The sequence below is a fragment of the Pseudorasbora parva genome, chromosome 8 (genome assembly GCF_024679245.1).
Source record: "Pseudorasbora parva isolate DD20220531a chromosome 8, ASM2467924v1, whole genome shotgun sequence".
Classification (NCBI taxonomy): Eukaryota; Metazoa; Chordata; class Actinopteri; order Cypriniformes; family Gobionidae; genus Pseudorasbora; species Pseudorasbora parva.
Genome location: NC_090179.1, coordinates 30,419,691 through 30,437,428, shown reverse-complemented (window position 1 = coordinate 30,437,428; position 17,738 = coordinate 30,419,691). Strand labels below are relative to the sequence as shown.

The window sequence follows — 17,738 nt, the reverse complement described above, 5'->3', positions numbered from 1 at the left end:
TATGTTATTTAGTGATAAATTTAGCAAATTAAGAAATATATATTAGTTCACCCCAAAATGAAAATTCTGTCATAATTTAATCACCCTCAAGTTGTTCCAAACCTGTATGAGTTTCTTTCTTCTGCTGAACACAACATTTTTGTAACCAAGCAGATAGAGCAACCATTCACTAGCATAGTAGGAAGAAAAAAAACTTTGGTAGTGAATGGTTGTTCTATCTGTTTTGTTACAAACAATCTTCAAAATATATTCTTTTGTGTTCAGCCGAAGAAAGAAACTCATACAGGTTTGGAACAATATGAGTGTGAGTAAATGATGAAAGAATTTTCATTTTTGGGTGAACTATCCCGTTGAGACAGATAAAGACAAATTTTAGTAGCTGAAAAATCTAAAACACCTTTAGGACAGTAGTGACCAGCTGGGCATGGGGCCCCCGTTGAGCCATCCACAGGACTTGGTGAATGGGAGCCCTCTCTGCACCAGAAACCAGCCAAACACAGTCCTACAAATAAGCATTATTTATAATGGACACATGGCTTATAAAGCGAAAATATGGGGCAATATATTGTGATAATACTATGTTTTACTGAAATGTCATCAATCACCTGTAGGTTCTTCAAGTCCAACATCTGGACAGTAATGTCCTGACGGACACAACAAACAGTCACTTTGACTGTTCATGACCTCACGGGGGTTATAGGTGCCGACAGGGCATGGAAATTGTTTGGCAATACCAGTTCCTTCAGGACAGTAATGTCCCTTTGGACAAGGCTGCAGAACAGACATATTTGCAGTCCCAAATGTTGCATCGCAATAAAAACCTGGTGTAGGAGAAGAAGAAAAAAAACAGGATCCAAGATTCAGTATGAATTTCAGAAATAGAAATGTGGGAGTGTGTCAGTTTGCTTTAGATAACTACAGCTTGCCTGATTTACAGATTGTACAGTTCGCCTGCTTCTGCTTGTCCTGATATGTCCCAGTGGGACAAAAAATTGGGACAGGGCTTCCTAGGGGACAGTAATGACCGACCAGACACGGCAGAGCTAGGTCATCTGTCTGACCAGGCGGGCACCAGTAGCCTACCGAAAAAAGGACAAGGACAAGATTTAGAAATTGTTTAAACGGCACCTTACTAGTCTGGGTTTAGAGCAGTGCCGGTCTCTGTTCTCACCCTGCCTGCAGGGGGCAGTAGGAGCCTGAAGGCCCATGCTAGCACAGTAGTATCCCGCTCTACAGGGATGACACTCGTCCTTTCTCACAAGGCCCGCTGCTGGGGAGAAAGTCCCTGCTGGACATGGCTGTGGTACACTGGAGCCCTCGTCTAGGATAAAAATACGTGACTCTTACTTACGATATTCTTTACTAAAATATATTTTGGAACATCTCAATTAAGGCTGGTTTAAGTGACATAAATCAGCTACATCTGAATAACCCAATACTTACCACAGTAAGTCCCTGGAGGACAGATGTTGCCTGTAAAGCCATCTATAGGCCTGGAGGATGTGGCTTCTCTCGTGCAGTAATACCCCGGAGAGCACGGTCCACTCGGCAGGGCTAGACCTGTTTCAGAAGGTCAGGAAAAAACAAACAGTTTTACAAAAGCACACAGGAAAGTCATTGCTTTGTATCTGGTGATTACGCACCGGTTGCATTGCAGAAAGCTCCTGGAGGGCAAGACAGAGGCTCAGAGGTCCCTGATGGACAGTAAAACCCCTCCTGGCATCGGCCCCCGGTGGAGGAAGCAGGGCATAGGCAGTTAGCGTTAGTGTAGTTGTCCAGGTCAAAGGGCTGAGCGTTCCAAGCAGCAGATACACAGAACCATCCTGTGTGAGGAATTCATTAGTTAAAATTCCGAATGAGTTCAATATTTAGTGAAACAAATATTCAGTCTCATTCAGGTGATGTACTAACCAGCTTTACATTTCCCAGACACAGCGGACAGGCGCTCTTTCTCACAGTAGTGGCCTGGAGGACAAGGCAAGCAGCTGTCCAGGCTGTGGGTCATCGGCTCGGGGTTGTAATAGCCTCGTGGGCAGGGGAACTGGGTGGCATGCTTTGTTCCTGTAAACAAAGACCAGCACTGCATAATATTGAAGTGTGGTTTCTTTGATGAAAAGGGGATTTTGTCTAGTGAGGCAGTCAGATTTTATTTATTAATCTTTTTGTCAATTGTTTTAAACATAAGAAAAAATCTGCCAGTTCCACAAGATTCAATCTTAAACCCTTAAACCTACCCATCACAGGAAACATTCTGCATTTTTTACTTTCTCAAAAAAACTCCCTTCTGTATGATTTCTAATATGTTTTCCTCATGGGGACAAAAAATGTCCCCACATGGACAAGGATTTCAGATATTGCCATCTTTGTGGGGACATTTTGTCCCCATAATGTAGGGATTACTACACATACACACACACACACACACAATAATATATATTGTCTTATGGTATCGATAAATGTTGCACCCATATTTAATATTGGCCTTATCTGATGAATTTGTTTTAACGGCTAATAAAATTTTACTAATACTCGTTAGAATAATTTTTGAAAGCAATAGTTTATATTTCATTCTGTCTCTTACCATCAGGGCAGTAGAATCCAGGAGGGCAGGGGTACAGAGTGTATTTGCTGGTACTCTCTGGGCAGTAGTATCCAGCATGGCAGGGACTGCACTTAATCTGTCCTGTCAGGTTTGTGTAAGTGCCCGCAGGGCAGGGAACAGGCACGGCACTGCCAGTGGGACAGAAGTGCGCTTGAGGACAGAGACCACCTTCAGAATCAGAACCTGTACCAACAGTAACACCACAGTCAATAGAAGAATACAATCAGACATTAAGCTAATGACGACATCAAATGAACAAAAATGCTTGCATGGTCGCACCAGTGGATGACGATGCCCCAGCAGGGCAGTAAAATTCCTCCTGGCAGGGTCCAGATGGTCTACTCAAGCCCACCGAACCGCAAAATTGCCCAGCAGGACACACAATGCACCTCGATTTCTTAGTGATATAAAGACTATAAAGGCAAAAAATCAATCTGTTCATCTGTTCATTAACTCATAATGGTATGGTATGACCATTTGTCTCTAAAAGGTTAGGTACCTGTTTGAAAAGGTGCCAAGCGGGCAGGGTAAAGGAATGCTGGTGCCCTCAGGACAATAATGACCCACAGGACACGGCCCACCCACCCCTGTGCTAATATTTGCATCAGGATTCTTGAAGTTTATGCCTGCGAAAGTCAAGAGAAAGCACATAAACCACAACTGCTTAGATGTCATGATCCAAATCAACAGAATGAGGACACTAATTATTAAAAAGCAAAATGTATATAATTGGACATACCTGCAAGGCAAAAATACCCAGCCTGACAGGGACCAGTAGGTTCAACTAGTCCCCAGTCTTCACAGTACATTCCTTAAAATGATAGGTGTGTATGATGAACATAATACTACACCAATGCTATTAAAACTGCCAAAGGTGTAAGTAAAGCAGGGGCACTGCTCTCACCAGCTGAGCACAGTAAACACTGCTCTACTTGGCTTTGTCCTGCTTTAGGGCTGTATGTGCCTGGAGGGCAAGGGAGGATGTCCTCCACTGTGCCCCCCAGACAGTAATGTCCTTCTGGACACAACTGGAGCTCCTCCCCCTCCAGACACAGCCATCCAGTGGGACAGTCACTGCATTCTGCAGCACCTGCGTTCACACACATTAACAATATAATGATCACAACTTACTTTATTATGCTTTGAGTTGACATTGTGAATGAGTTGACATGTGTATAAGCTGAACGCTAAGAACAGACAAGATGCAAAGAGATGTTTATGATAAATTTTATTATAAATAATAATATGAATCCCAATTTGCCTGGTATGTATGAAAGTATGAAAAGTATGTATTGCACTGGCGATGGTAAAGTACAACTTTTTTGGTTACACTATAACATCATAATCATAAAAAAGAAGATCATAAACTAATCCTCTATTATAAATTATGGGATTGTGGGTTAGTTTTAGTTTTAGTTAATAATAACATGTTTTTAATGTACTAGTCTGACACAAACTATCCTAATCTTGCATTCTTGTAGACAATCAGAGAACAAATGACACTGTGACGTATCACAATTTGCATAGTAAGTATGAAAAGTATGTACTGCGCAGCCATTGGTAAAGTACATACTTCAGAGTTTTTTGGATACATCATAAAATTGTTTCTAAGAGCACAAAATGAATCCCCTTGGATAATACAACGGGTTGTGTTAACCCAAAAAGCATGCTTGGATGTATACTTAAAGTACTAGGGTTTGAGGCACAGAGTCAATGTTATTTGTAATCTGATGGTGTATCAATAATGCGAAATCAGGATTACTGTGCGGCATCTTACAAATAACACTGTGAAGAAGTATGTACTGCACTAGTAAATTACATAATCTAGATATGGCCAAATTTACATACTATCCATTCTAAATATTGTTTGAAAATAGAATTAGTGCATCCAGATCGTAGTATGTTGAAATGAGTATTCCAAAGATACCCGGAAGGTCTACATTTTCCGGTTAGAATCTAAAGGGCAGGTCCATGCAGAACGGCTATTATTGCCCACAACCCATTGCACGTTAGACAAGGATTGAATTAGAACCGCAAACACATTGTTAAAAAACTACAAAAACGGCAAATGTGCTAGACCAATGGTCAAGTAGAGGTTTAGATAAACAGGATTGGGTGATTAATAATCAGTATCTAACCTGACTTAAAGATAATTATTCATTGTTATCTTTATTATATTTCATCTGCAACAACACTGTGAACTCTTTTAATAAAAGATATGTGTTTGTCTTTATCTTTAAAATGCATCATTATGCAAACACATGAAAGACCTATGACTGGCAGATCAACATGCTACAACATTTCTCTCTGATACGATATTGAATGTGGAGGGTTTTAAGTGTGACAAGATGATTGACAGGGCATTTTAAACAGTGACAGGATGCACGTAACCTGACACAGCGGTCACAAAGCTTGCCTACTAAACTACACATTTTCCTCACAAAAACGGTATACTTTTAGGGCATAGTATAAGTCAGTGAATTGGGACACAGCTTATGATTTTGGATGAACTATAATTTCATAAAATGTATTATACTCCACCAGAGACAAGATGAACCAATTGCATAACTCAGGTGGTTCTTGGTGGATGGATGCAAACCTCAAAAATCACAGCTCTTTTGACATGCTACTTTTGATGTTCTATAATTTTTAAACACATTAATCCCAATTTTCTGTTATACTACATATAGAATGCATAACATGCTAATTGGAGTTTAAATTTTTGCAAAATACATTAAAACCACCATTAAAAGGAATGTTGGATGTTTTAAGCAACATATATCTAGTTATAAACTCTAGGTATTCAGGTCCAGGAAAATGTATAAAATTATACCTGTAAAGTACTGTATGTAATGTAAATGTACAATATACCCGTGGTATTTGAATGTGTTCCATCTGGGCATTGTAGAGGGGATGTACAACCCTGTGGACAGTAATACCGTGCCGGACACCTGTTTCCTGTTACCCCATCATCAGGCATGGCCGTTTTAGCACCACCTGCACAGTAAAACCCTATATGACAGAACAGTGGAAATCTCCAGTCAGTTTCATAAACAATACTCATTTATTTATTTGAGATTATGAATTTGTACCTGGAGCGCATATCCCAGTGGGCTGAATGAGGCCAGAGCTGTTGCAGAAGAATCCAGCAGGGCAGAGCCAACAGGACGACACAGTTTGGGACCCCAGTGCATTACTCCAGGTTCCAGGAGGACAGGGGTACTCATGAGGGTGTCTGGTGCCTGCTGGACAGTAATAACCCATGGGGCATATGTCACCATAGCGAGAGCTAATCTGTAAAAAAGAAAAGAGTGGATCATTGAGCTTGAAATGAATCCCTCTGATTAACGTGTGACAGACAGACAGAATGTTGTTACCGGAGTGGCAACGTGGGATCCACTAGTGCAGTAAAAACCCGGCTCACAAGGTCCCTGAGGAGCAGTTAGTCCAGGAGAGTGACAGTACTGACCAGCATCGCATGGGCCGCAGTGCTGTAGATCCTCTGCTCCTGTACCTGCTGTGTATGTACCCTTCATATAATGAAAAGGAAAATTACAATTAAAATGTACACTGTAAAAAAAATGTCTCCAATTGAAAATGTTCTAGTGACTTATCACATCTTAATTTTTCACTTGGCCAAATTGAATTTCTGTGAATTGATGCAATGAAATTTACAGAAAATCAATTAGGCCAATTTTTTTTTTTTTTTTTTTTTTTGATGTGATCAGTCACTAGAAATTTTTCAATTGGAGACCATTTTTTTTATTTTCTTACAGTATATTAAAATAGAAAACAGTTATTTAAAATTGTAATAATAGTTCACAATATTACATTTTACTGTATTTGTAATCAAATAGCCTTGGTGAGCAAAAATTACTTTCAAAAGCATTATAAAATCTTACAGACCCCAAACTTTTAATATACATTATTGTATATTAGGTGGAAAATTAGTCTTCATACTTCATACTCACAGGGGGGCACTTGTGAGCAATTAATGAGCCAGCAGGGCAAAAGTGTCCAGGTGGGCACAGGGGCTGCTGGGATAGGCCTGTCCTGTTGCAAAGTCTCCCTGATTGACACTCAATGCAGGAGCTGTAGCCTCTTCCCTGATGGAAAAATAGTAGAGCTCAATGAAATTAAAATATTACTTAGTGTAAATTCTCCAACGACGTGGCTTACTGGTTGGAAAGTTCCCAGCGGGCACGGTTCAGCCCTCACAGCCCCTTCCAAAGAGTAGTGTCCCTCCTCAGCTTCATGTTGGACTGGTGTGGCTGAACCTCCACTGCAGTAATACCCGGCAGAGCACGGACCAGAAGGGGATGTCGAGTTTGTTCCTAAACAAAAATAACTGAGAGAGCAACAAAATTTAAGAAGGTTAGAAATTTTAAATTCTGTCAACATTTTTGGGTAAACTCTCCCTTAAAGAAAGAGAATTAAATATTTATTTATAACATGGACAGTTTAGCATTCATACCCTGGAGGACAGCGTATACACTGCTCTGCATGTTGGAGACCTGTGCTGTCACTGTATGTTCCAGAAGGGCACGGCTGTGGGTGAACTGAACCTGGTGGGCAGAAACTTCCGGCAGGACACACTCCCCCTTTACGGCCATCAGGAGGAATCTGTCAAGGTAAGAAAATAAAGTTTAAATATTAAAATAATCAAAAGCAAATTAAAATATGAATGTTTTTGCTTTGTAATAATCTTACTGGACTTCTAGATCCCTGTCTACAATAGAATCCTCCTTCACAGTCCCCAGTGGGCTCAGATTTTCCCAGTCCTGTGCAGTATTTCCCCCCACTACATGGGGTGCACTGTGAAGCTTTACTCAGGGCTGGCCGGGATCCATACGTGCCTTCTTCACATGGCTCTGGGACTGAGCTTCTTTCAGTACAGTAGAAACCCTGACAATTAATGCATAGGAAATGCTCTTTAGATACATACAAGCTGAATTTAGAGCAGCCGTTCAAGAACGGCATTTACACATTTTTAGTAAATGACAAATGCATTTACTGTCACTTTTGATCACTTTAATGCATCCTTGCTGAATAAAAATATTAATTTATTTCAGAAGAAACAACTCTTACTCATCCAAACTCTTTAACGGTAGTGTATTAGACATTGTGAAGTAAAAATTGTATGGCATGTCAACATTCTTAGTTACATTTACCCGTGGACAGACTCTAGGAGTGTGTGTGGCCATAGTAGGACAGTAGTGACCAGGAGGACATTCCACACAAGCTTCTCCTCCATGTCCATACGAGTCATTCCTGAAGAAGCCCGACTCGCATGGAAACGAGTTTGGATGTCCGGTACCAAGAGGACAAAAGTATCCATCAGGACAGTTTCCTGTCTGATAAGAATAATATCCATATTAAAGGGATAGTTTACACAAATCCTACTCTTATCCATACAATGAAAGAGGGTGGGAACGTTACACAGCCATGGTTACCATTCAGTTACTTTGTATGCAAAAAGAGCAGCTTCGACATTCTTCTAGATAAATTGTTTTGTATTCCACATAAAAAGAAAGTCAATGGTTTTGGAAAAGTGTTAGGGAAAGTTACTTTTAAAAGTAATCCATTACTATATTGCAATGCTCCCTAAAAAAAGTAACTTAAAAAGTAACTAAAAAAAAGAGAGTTACTTTTCATGGAATGTAATGTGTTACGTTACTTTTGTGTTACTTTTTCTCACCTGGGCTGGACACATAATTTATAATAACAAAACAAAAAAGTAATATTTTTGGAAAATGTAAAGAACCTTTCACTGAGAAATGATTAAGCCTCAAGCCTCAAGCCTTAGAAATTAGTATGGCTGAATTGAATCTTCAAACATCTGCGGCAAAAACATTGGTTAATAAAGTGATATTAAATACAAAAACACCCGTTTCAAGTCAAGGCTTAAGCATAGTCCCAGACTAAACTGCATGTTTGAGCAGTTTGCATGTTTGAATGCAACTTTTTTTTAATCTAAGCCCGGTCTACAAATCCAGGTCAAAGTATATTTGCATTATTTAACATATTTAATTATTACAGGTTTGAGTAATATTGTGAGTTTGCATTTCATTGTTTTATATATCAATACTGAATCTGTTTTTGTGGAAGTGAGATTTAGGCAGACAGTATTGAAGTATTTTTACTTTCCAAGTAATTTTGTTTTTCAAGTATATGTACATTATCAGTGTTCTTCTTTGGAAAACTTTTAATACACAACATTCCAAAACATAATATTGTACTTTTTTTTTACAGCAATACAGTTTATATTAAATATCATTCAATAATTACTTACATTAAAATGTAGTACTGTATACTTTTACTCAAGTAAAAGTATTCAAAGTTTTAGAAAAGTAAGAAAGTACTACATTTTTAGTGTAATTAGGTATTAAATGTAAGGAAACAACAACTTTTATTTATAAAATGTAATGCAGTAAAAAGTATGACCTTATAAATTATGCTTTGGAATGCAGTGAAGTAATAGTTTTCGAAAGAAAAACACTGATAAAGTATATACTTAAAAATGTACGTGAGTAAAAATAGTCCACTACTGTCTGCCTCTGGATTTAGTCAAATTAAATTATCCCTTTAATTGACTAAACAATCAACAAACAGGTTTAAACCATACTGGTTCAATAATGGGCTCTTCCTGGGGATTCTCTGTGTAGCAGTATTTTCCCTCTGGACACTTTGTGCAGTCTGAAGGGTCACGTAGACCTGGCTGACGACTGTAGGTCCCTTTGGGGCACGGAACAGGATTAGGATCCTGATTAGGGCGTAAATAATAGAACAGAAAATAATTGCTATGTTTCGTGCCATTTATCATCTGACATGATGATCGACGATGGTTCTAATGTTTCTGACCCTTGAAATGATACTTACAACACTTCCACCAGGACAGTAAAAGCCCATTGGGCAGAATACCGCTGAGCGCTGGGGTTCTCGATCCATGCCCTGTGAGCAGAGGAAACCTGGCGGGCAGACCATTACTCGGAGCATGGCCTCCTCACTGGTGGTCTCATCGCTGCAGTAGTGACCCGGCAAACATGGCAGACACTCCTTTGATCCCTCGTCCTGAGGAAAAAGAGCAAGAGAAGGCCGGAAAAGAAGGAGATGGATAAATGAAATGGTGTATTTATTTGTTATAGTAGACAACATGCATTAGATTACAATGAGCTGTCCAGCTTACAGAATAACTTCCTGTTCCACAAACTTTTGGACTGATTGTGGCCGGATGAGGACAGAAGTAGCCGGCAGGACACACAGAACAATCTTCTGCTTTCCGACCCCCTTTTATCAGACGAAATGTTGCCCTGGACACACAGGAAAAGTCAAATCATGTCAACCCAGCTTTATTTCAGCCAATGGGACTGTTACTCACGGTGGACAGGAAGTGGGTTTGGATGTACCCTCCTTACAGTAATAGCCTTCTGGACAGACCAGGCAGTCCTCTTTTCCAACATTACCCATCTTTGTGCTGTAGGTGCCTGGAGGGCATGGATGCTGTGAGCCATATAATGTACCTGTAGAGATACACACATACAGTATGGGCGAAGTACAAACAGATTTTTTGTGCCCTTGAAGGCCACATTAGGAAAGAGACACCATTTGTAGGGGGGTTCCAAACTGAATCCCATCATGAAACAACTGGATCCCGTTTCAAAGGGCCCTCCAAAAGTCCATTAGCTTCAAGGAAGTCATTTCAATTGTTAAAGCGTGAGTTTAACCAAAAATGAAAATTCTGTCATTAATTACTTAACTTCATGTCGTTCTAAACCTGTAAGACATTCGTTCAACTTCGGAACACAAATGAAGATATTTCTGATGAAATCCAAGACCTCGCCATAGGCAGCTATTTAATTAACACTTTCGAGGCCCAGAAAAATAATAAAAACATTGTTAAAATAGTCCATGTGACTACAGTTCACTATGGTTCAACCTCAATGTTATGAGGCGACGAGAATACTTTTTGTGCTGAAAAACAAACAAAACCAACGACTTTATTCAACAATTTTGTTCTAGCTTGTGTCAGTCTCCTCACAGTTTAAGTTAAGTAAATAGTGCAGCTGGTGGTTCTACGGCAGCCGGTGGTGTTCACGTGAGAACTACGACGTATGCAGAGCTGGCCAATGTAAACTGCGCTGGAGACTGGTCCAGACTTTTTTTGAGCACAAAAAGTATAGCCTGACTCTCGTATATTTCATTTGTACATAGAGTCTGGCCACTCTCAATTGACAAGTGTTTACTTCCAGGAAGTTGAAGTTTTAAAACTATTGGATCTGCCATTCCGCTAACGTTTGGTTGTGACGTTTCATACATGGAAATCCGTCAAAATAAATGTGCAGGCCACCTCAATGATGAAACCTAAAACTCATTCGGATTGTGATTTATTCACAGAGGAGGGGAGAGTTTTGTGATCGGGAACGCGCCGCTCACGTGGTCCGTAACATGATTGCATGCTGTAAATAAAATGTCACATGCTTGGTATGATAAAAAAATGCTGCTATAAATAACAGACCAATTCAAATGTTTATGTGCTTTTATTTTTAATTTGTTTGAGCGGTGATGATATATTTTGCTCTTGAAAATACTTGCCAGCATTTTAAAGAAATATAAGTCTAGAAATGCATCGAAAAATAACAGCAAAGTGCAACCGTACGGTGCTCTGCAGTGGTCAAAAATTATTATAAACAGTGAATTTTGAAGTGATATATTCTTGAAAACTCCTCGGACAGCTATTACAACAGCTATTACAACACCAGACGACCTTGCGTTTGTCAAAAGCAGTTGGTAACTCAGCCGGAGATTTTTTATGTGGGTGGGAGACGGACGGCTATAAAATAACTGACTAGCCCGGCCCCTTTAACTTAAATGATGGCAATACCTTCCGACCCCACGAGAAACAATTACCATCCGAATAGGGCTTCAGCCAACTCCATCATCACTAACGGAGCGAGCTGGAAAATCATGAAAAACTTTTCCCGAATTCTCCCTGTTGGGGAGGAGGGCCTCAACAAACCTCAACAAAGATTGTTATTGCTCCGGCTTTAACGTCTGGATATTCAGCAGCGTTGTCACAACGGAATGAATGGTTTCGTTCTCATCTTTCTTTGCCGCCATTAGTGAACTACAACTCAAGCTAGCGCTCAACATCAACGTCATCGTTCTCAGCCATTCCCTCTGTTCGCTGATTGGACCGGTAAAAATTTGTTCGGAGAAAACCTAAGAATACACCGCAGTCCCAGACGTAGTACTGAAGGAAAATGAAAATTGAGCGGAAGTACGTAGGAGGGCGGGGCCAGGCTACAAAAAGTATTCTCATCACTTCATAAAATTAAGATTGCAGTCACATGAACTTTTTTAACAATGCCTTTACTACCTTGCTGGGCCTTGAACAATGGTAGTTAAATATCGGTCTATGGAGGGGTCAGTGAGCTCACAAATTTCTTAATTTGTGTTCTGAAGATCACGAACGAAGGTTGGGTTTGGAACAATATGAGGGTAAGTGATTAATGACAGAAATGTATCCCTCATGTGACCTAGGGTCCTCGTGCACGATTGATTTTAAATCTAGAAATGGTGGGAGTTGGAATTATTCAAGTTGTTTTGTTGATTACACACGTTTTTGTCATTTATATGGCACTATTCAGATGTTACTGCGGGCCAAACTTAAAATTAATTTTACGTTTTTCTTCAGAGTGGAGGGACATTTAGATATTTTACAAAACTTTTTATACCTTCAGGGCAGTAGTGTCCAGAGTTGCATCTTCCAGAGGGAGAGCCCACTCCTGCTAAACAGTACCAGCCTCTTGGGCATGGCCGGCACTCGTGCTCCGATTCCAGTCCACTTTGATCATTCCAGGTACCAGCGGGACACTTGTGCTGAGTGGGAAACATGCTGCCTGCAGGACAGTAATGCCCAGGAAAGCAAAAAAGTGGAGGCCTCTGGACACCACCCGTGCCTGTAAAGGCGGAAATAGTTCAATTGTTTAAAGGTAAAGGTAAATAAAACCTATACATGTATAAAGTACATGACATTCAGCTCTGAAGTTAGCCTGGCACCTCTAAGACAGGCATAACGTGCAGGACACTGTTGGCACTGTGAGAGGTCAGTGAGGTCTATGCGGTTACTAATGGTCCCGGGAGGGCAAGCGTTGGATGGGTCATTTGGTCGGGCAGAACCTGGTGGACACACAAACCTGAAAAAAAAGCACACACACACACACATATTTTAGCCAGAAAGCAGATATAAAAATGGCTGAAATTCAAATCCTGAGTAACAGCTTTCAACCAGTTTTTATTAGCCTAATCTCCCAGACTGACCAGACCTTTAAATCAAGTACCTGCCCAAAACATCTAAAACCAACATACCAGACTGGCCTAGACTTACCAAACTTACCAGACTTGGCCTATTTTACGTTTGACAACAAATAAAAGTGACACTAACCCTGGCATACAATCCACATCAGGAAACTTCAGTGCAACTTGTGTGCATGCTTTGCCTGGGTAGCAAGGCCTGCAGTCTGCCAGAGCATCCTGTCCTTCCAGAGGGTTAAAGGTGCCTGGCTGACAAGGCATAGGGTCACTTGTTCCTTCTGGACAATAGAAGCCCGGTGGACACTTTAAACAGTCCTTAACACCTATGATGAAAATAGAGACAAATATAAAACCAACAGCAGATTTATATGTATCTGCTTTAATGAGATTGAAGATTTTAAGAAAGAAATCTTACTCAGCGCCCCCTGATGTGGGGTGAAGGTCCCTTGTGGGCATAAGATCTCACTGAGCGTCCCTGCTGGGCAGTACCTCCCACGGGCACAAAGCAAACCAGGACCCGCAGAGCCTAAAATCAAGTGTTGTGGCTTTAGTTAATGTCTATTAGCTTTTGGATAGCATATTTTTAAAAGTTGACATTGACAATCTATGCACATGGTCTAAAGCTCACAGCACAAGTGCACTCAGGGCATGTACAAATCCACTTTTGCTAGTTTAACGACGGGAGAAATGATCAGCATGTCTGGAGCATGGTGTAAAATGGTTGTCCCTACATAGTCTCTTAATGAGTAATCGGTGTGTTTTTGTTGTAACTTGCAATAAACCAATCAGTTTCATCTCCCAGTCCCTTCACAAGCCAAATGTTTCAAAATGTTTGCACCATGGCGGATTCGCTATTTACATGGTGGAATATAGATACCTTTTCAACCTGATGAGTCAGTTTAAATACATGTGTGTATTGCCACGATTGGTTAAATAAGTAACCAAATTTTATGACTAGAGATCAGGTACTGATGCAAAAACCACTTAAATTCACTGCCTTTTAGTTGTATCTAAATGTAGTACAATAATAACTCATGTAAACAGAAATGGTGTTGTTTTATAGTGTATGATGAAAAACAATGCAAACAACTTTTCCATCTTCTCTGCACTCCTGACCCACATCTCACACTCAGCGCTTTACAGTCAGGAAACAGCTGAGGGCAGGAAACGGTTCAACAGCACTTGCTCATGGGGGTTTAGGAAATAAAAGTTACATTGTATTGTCATTTTCTTTTAACATTTCACTATTTAGACTGTTTCTACAAAAATAGTATTTCTATGGAAACCCAGTAATTCATCACAAATAATTTAATGACAACCAAAAACAAAAGATAATGTATAGTATTCATTCGTGTGTGTGTGTGTGTGTGTGTGTGTGTGTGTGTGTGTGTGTGTGTGTGTGTGTGTGTGTGTGTGTGTGTGTGTGTGTGTGTGTGTGTTTGTGTGTGTGTGTGTGTGTGTGTGTGTGTGTGTGTGTGTGTGTGCGTGTGTGTGTGTGTGCGTGCGTGCGTGCGTGCGTGCGTGCGTGTGTGTAAAAACGTGGTTCATGCCCTAACCTGCAGGACAGTAGCGACCCTCTGCACACCTCTTGCAAGCTGCTCTACTTGTCTGACCCAGTTGTCCTCCAGCGGTTCCAGCAGGACAAGGTGACCCGTGCGGCACACCCGTGCCCTCCTCACAGTAATACCCTTGTGGGCACAGAAACTGAGAGCTCGGCCTCCGAGAGCTGCCTTCCAAACAGTAAAATCCTGGGAAGTACAAAATCTTTCCAGCTATATCATGCACATTCAGATTATTCATTATATAGCCTATACAACATCTAGTTCTAGTCCTCGAATTTGATTGGCTGGGACGTTTGTCTCTCTGTGTCACTTGTCCGTTTGCGTGTTTCAGACAGAATGTCAGTCTGAACATGTAGTGATGTAACAAAGCATTGCTCACACATAAGTCACATTCAAACTAAGCAACAGTCTGTTGGTCAACGCAGCGAATTTGCGTGAAAAACCTGTTGCAATGGAACAATTCTTTTTTACTCACACACTGTATAAAAAAAAAATCAGGTCTCTAAATCAAATATTTCAGTGACTGATCACATCTAAATTTTTTAGTTGGCTGAAATGAATTTCTGTGAATGTATCAATTCATTTCAAATCGGCCAACACTCACTAGAAAATGTTAAATTGAAGACTTTTTTTTTTTTTTACAGTGCAAGGTTTTTGTCGTTGAATGGTAAAAGTCAGTCATGCCATGCTATATTACTTATTTGCGACATTAGCAATTAGGCCCACAGGTAAAATGAAAACTGATTATGAATATTAGTACCTGCAGGACAGATTGCACAGTCCCTCTCTCTCTGTAGCCCCTCCTTTGGTCCATAAGTTCCTTCTGGACATTGTATTGCAATATTTGCAACACAGTAATGTCCTGCAAAAAAACATTAACCCTCAAATTGTATTACTGAATGTGAAAAGCCTGCAGTCCAACCTGAAATACTGACTCACCTGCAGGACACACAACACAGTCTGATCTTTCTCCGTCTCTGTGTGTCCCAGGGGGACAGGAGATAAGCTGTCTTGACCTCTGACCAAGATGAGACTGTCCCCTTGACCAGACCGGAGTCAGTGTACTCCTGCAGGCTGAGGAACCATTGCATTTTTTACACTCAGTCTGGCCCGGCATGTATGAATAATGGCCCACGGGACAAGGAAGAGGTGCGGACATCTTTTTATAGGGACAGTGGCTTCCTTAAAGAGAGAATTTATTATACTTTATAGGGCTGTACAAGGAATTATGTGCATGTAAGTGCGCGTGCCTGTTGTGACATTTGATGTGTGTGTTTATTTTGGCTTTAGCAGGTGCAAGCAAGACATCAATTGCATGTGAATTAAACATGGGAGTCCATGTTTACCAGCGGGACACGGGTGACATTGAGCACTGCACAGAGTGGAGTAGTAGCCTTCAGCACAGTCAACGCACTCCGTCTGGTTGAAGTCTGGTTCTTCTCCAGGGCCACACTTAAAATGGTAAAGCAAGCAAATAAAAATAGTTTACGCTAAAAAGATAAAGTGTAACATTACCAATATGGTGAAAAATTTTCTCTTAAGCAGCACATCAGTTTGTACTCACCTTCATTTGAAAGCCCTCTACGCAAACAAAGCCAAAGGGACACGGCAGGCAGTAGGTGAGCCCCTCTGGAGAATACTGTCCTGAGAGGCATGCTGTAAGGTTGCCTGACACGCTGTCACAGGAGAAACCAGCAGGACAAAGTTTGCATTCCACACGGTCTTCCGTGCTAACCAAACCAGGGACACAGGGCTTTAAAAGACACCAAAAATTATTTTATGTGGACATTCCATATGACATAAGGATTTTTTTACTGTACAAAACTGTATATCTTATCCTCTACCCCTAAACATGAATCACAGAAAAATATCTGCATTTTTAGATTTTTAAAAACAAAAAAATGTGTGTTTCAGGTAAATGTACCCACAAAAATTGCAATATTCAAACAATAAAATAGTTTAAATAAATAATAAAATAAATATAGATACACACAAAGTGCGTGCTATTTATATATATATATATATATATATATATATATATATATATATATATATATATATATATATATATATATATATATATATATATATATATATATATACTGTAAAAAATTCTTTAGAAAAAAGTTACCTGGTTGCCTTAAAATGTTGAGTTCATTGAAATTAAAATTTTGAGTTAAGGCAATGTAAAAAAAAAATTGAGATTCGACAACCTTTATTAAAATATTATTAAAAGATTTTGTAAGCATATTGGGTAATTGTGTGTGTTTAATTTCTGATGACGCAGTGAGACATGCCAAATTGTGCTATTTTCATGATTTATCAAATAATTTATGTGGTTCAGATACAAAAATATAAGAGATTCTATTTATTAAACAGATTTCCTTCATTGTATCAAATTGTATCAACAATTTTTTTATTTTAATAAACTCAAAATTTTAAGGCAACCAGGTTACTTACTTTTTTAAGTTAAACCAATAAAAAAAAAAAATTACACATACACACATATAGTACATAAAAAAATTACGTTAGGATACCTGGCAAGCCTGGATACTGCTTTTCCCAGTATAAGGGTTAAACATGCCAGTGGGACATTTTCTGGGTGCAGACACATTGCCAGGACAGCTAAAATGGAAGGAAAAAGGGAAACATCTTATATATATATATATATATATATATATATATATATATATATATATATATTTTTTTTTTTTTTTTCCTTCTTTTGATTGTTTTATAAAAACGAAAATCACACTTACAACTGCCCTGCGGGACACTCAAGGCATATCTCTAATGAAAAATAGGTTCCCTCTGGGCATGATATTTGTGTCCGATTACAGATCAAACAATCTGAACCCTCAGGCCTCATGTCAGCTCCTGCATCATCAAGATATTAAAAAAGAATTACTAACTGCATCAATTTCAGAATTCTATCTCATGCTGATGATGCCTACCTGATACAAAGACATTCCATCTCTGTCTGTAGCCGCTCCATATTACACAGAAGAAAAATAGATTTAAATTTCTGTTCATGCCGATCATTTTCAAGCTCCCCGTTACATCGCAGCGGACTTCTGTCCTCAGTCGCTCTATAGCCCCTTTAAGTCTATCAGTGAATAGGGACACCTCAATAATTGAAAGTGAAATTCAAACCATGTAACTCAATTCCAGTCAGAAGCCAGTGATGCACTCACTGGGCAGAACTGTGAACTTCACTGTCTAGAATATCAGTCTGTTTTTTAAACCAGGGACTGTACAGG

The 17,738-nt window shown here is 39.7% G+C and overlaps 1 protein-coding gene and 2 long non-coding RNA genes across 3 annotated transcripts; all 3 read right to left on the bottom strand.

The window, feature by feature from the left end:
* Positions 1–915: 915 nt before the first annotated feature.
* On the bottom strand, positions 916–10,885 carry LOC137084529 (multiple epidermal growth factor-like domains protein 11). Its single transcript, XM_067450805.1, has 23 exons — positions 10,846–10,885; positions 9,981–10,122; positions 9,789–9,912; positions 9,482–9,673; positions 9,228–9,365; positions 7,774–7,956; positions 7,313–7,507; positions 7,077–7,225; positions 6,782–6,950; positions 6,574–6,708; positions 5,980–6,132; positions 5,695–5,896; positions 5,474–5,599; positions 3,507–3,692; positions 3,342–3,413; positions 3,102–3,228; positions 2,882–3,015; positions 2,582–2,785; positions 1,912–2,061; positions 1,644–1,823; positions 1,444–1,560; positions 1,172–1,321; positions 916–1,079 (listed from the first exon to the last, which is right to left on the bottom strand). The coding sequence occupies exons 1-23, from the start codon at positions 10,883–10,885 to the stop codon at positions 916–918; spliced, it is 3,432 nt and encodes a 1,143-aa protein (XP_067306906.1).
* Positions 10,886–13,123: 2,238 nt separating this feature from the next.
* LOC137085376 (uncharacterized) lies at positions 13,124–14,588 on the bottom strand. Its single transcript, XR_010906972.1, has 3 exons — positions 14,473–14,588; positions 13,332–13,442; positions 13,124–13,239 (listed from the first exon to the last, which is right to left on the bottom strand). It is a non-coding gene; the product is annotated as an uncharacterized lncRNA (long non-coding RNA).
* A 653-nt stretch (positions 14,589–15,241) lies between these two features.
* On the bottom strand, positions 15,242–15,927 carry LOC137085201 (uncharacterized). The gene is made up of 3 exons (XR_010906926.1): positions 15,825–15,927; positions 15,418–15,660; positions 15,242–15,340 (listed from the first exon to the last, which is right to left on the bottom strand). It is a non-coding gene; the product is annotated as an uncharacterized lncRNA (long non-coding RNA).
* Positions 15,928–17,738: the final 1,811 nt, after the last annotated feature.

What these genes read in the sequence shown, in the direction of transcription:
- LOC137084529 (XM_067450805.1), bottom strand. Translation starts at nt 10,885, where the DNA reads ATGGCAGATCCAATAGTTTTAAAACTTCAACTTCCTGGAA. An exon ending in AACACATTCAAATACCACGG is followed by an intron (nt 3,693 to 5,473) that starts GTATATTGTACA and finishes GTGTGAACGCAG; the next exon opens with GTGCTGCAGAATGCAGTGAC. An exon ending in GTGTTTACTGTGCTCAGCTG is followed by an intron (nt 3,414 to 3,506) that starts GTGAGAGCAGTG and finishes TATCATTTTAAG; the next exon opens with GAATGTACTGTGAAGACTGG.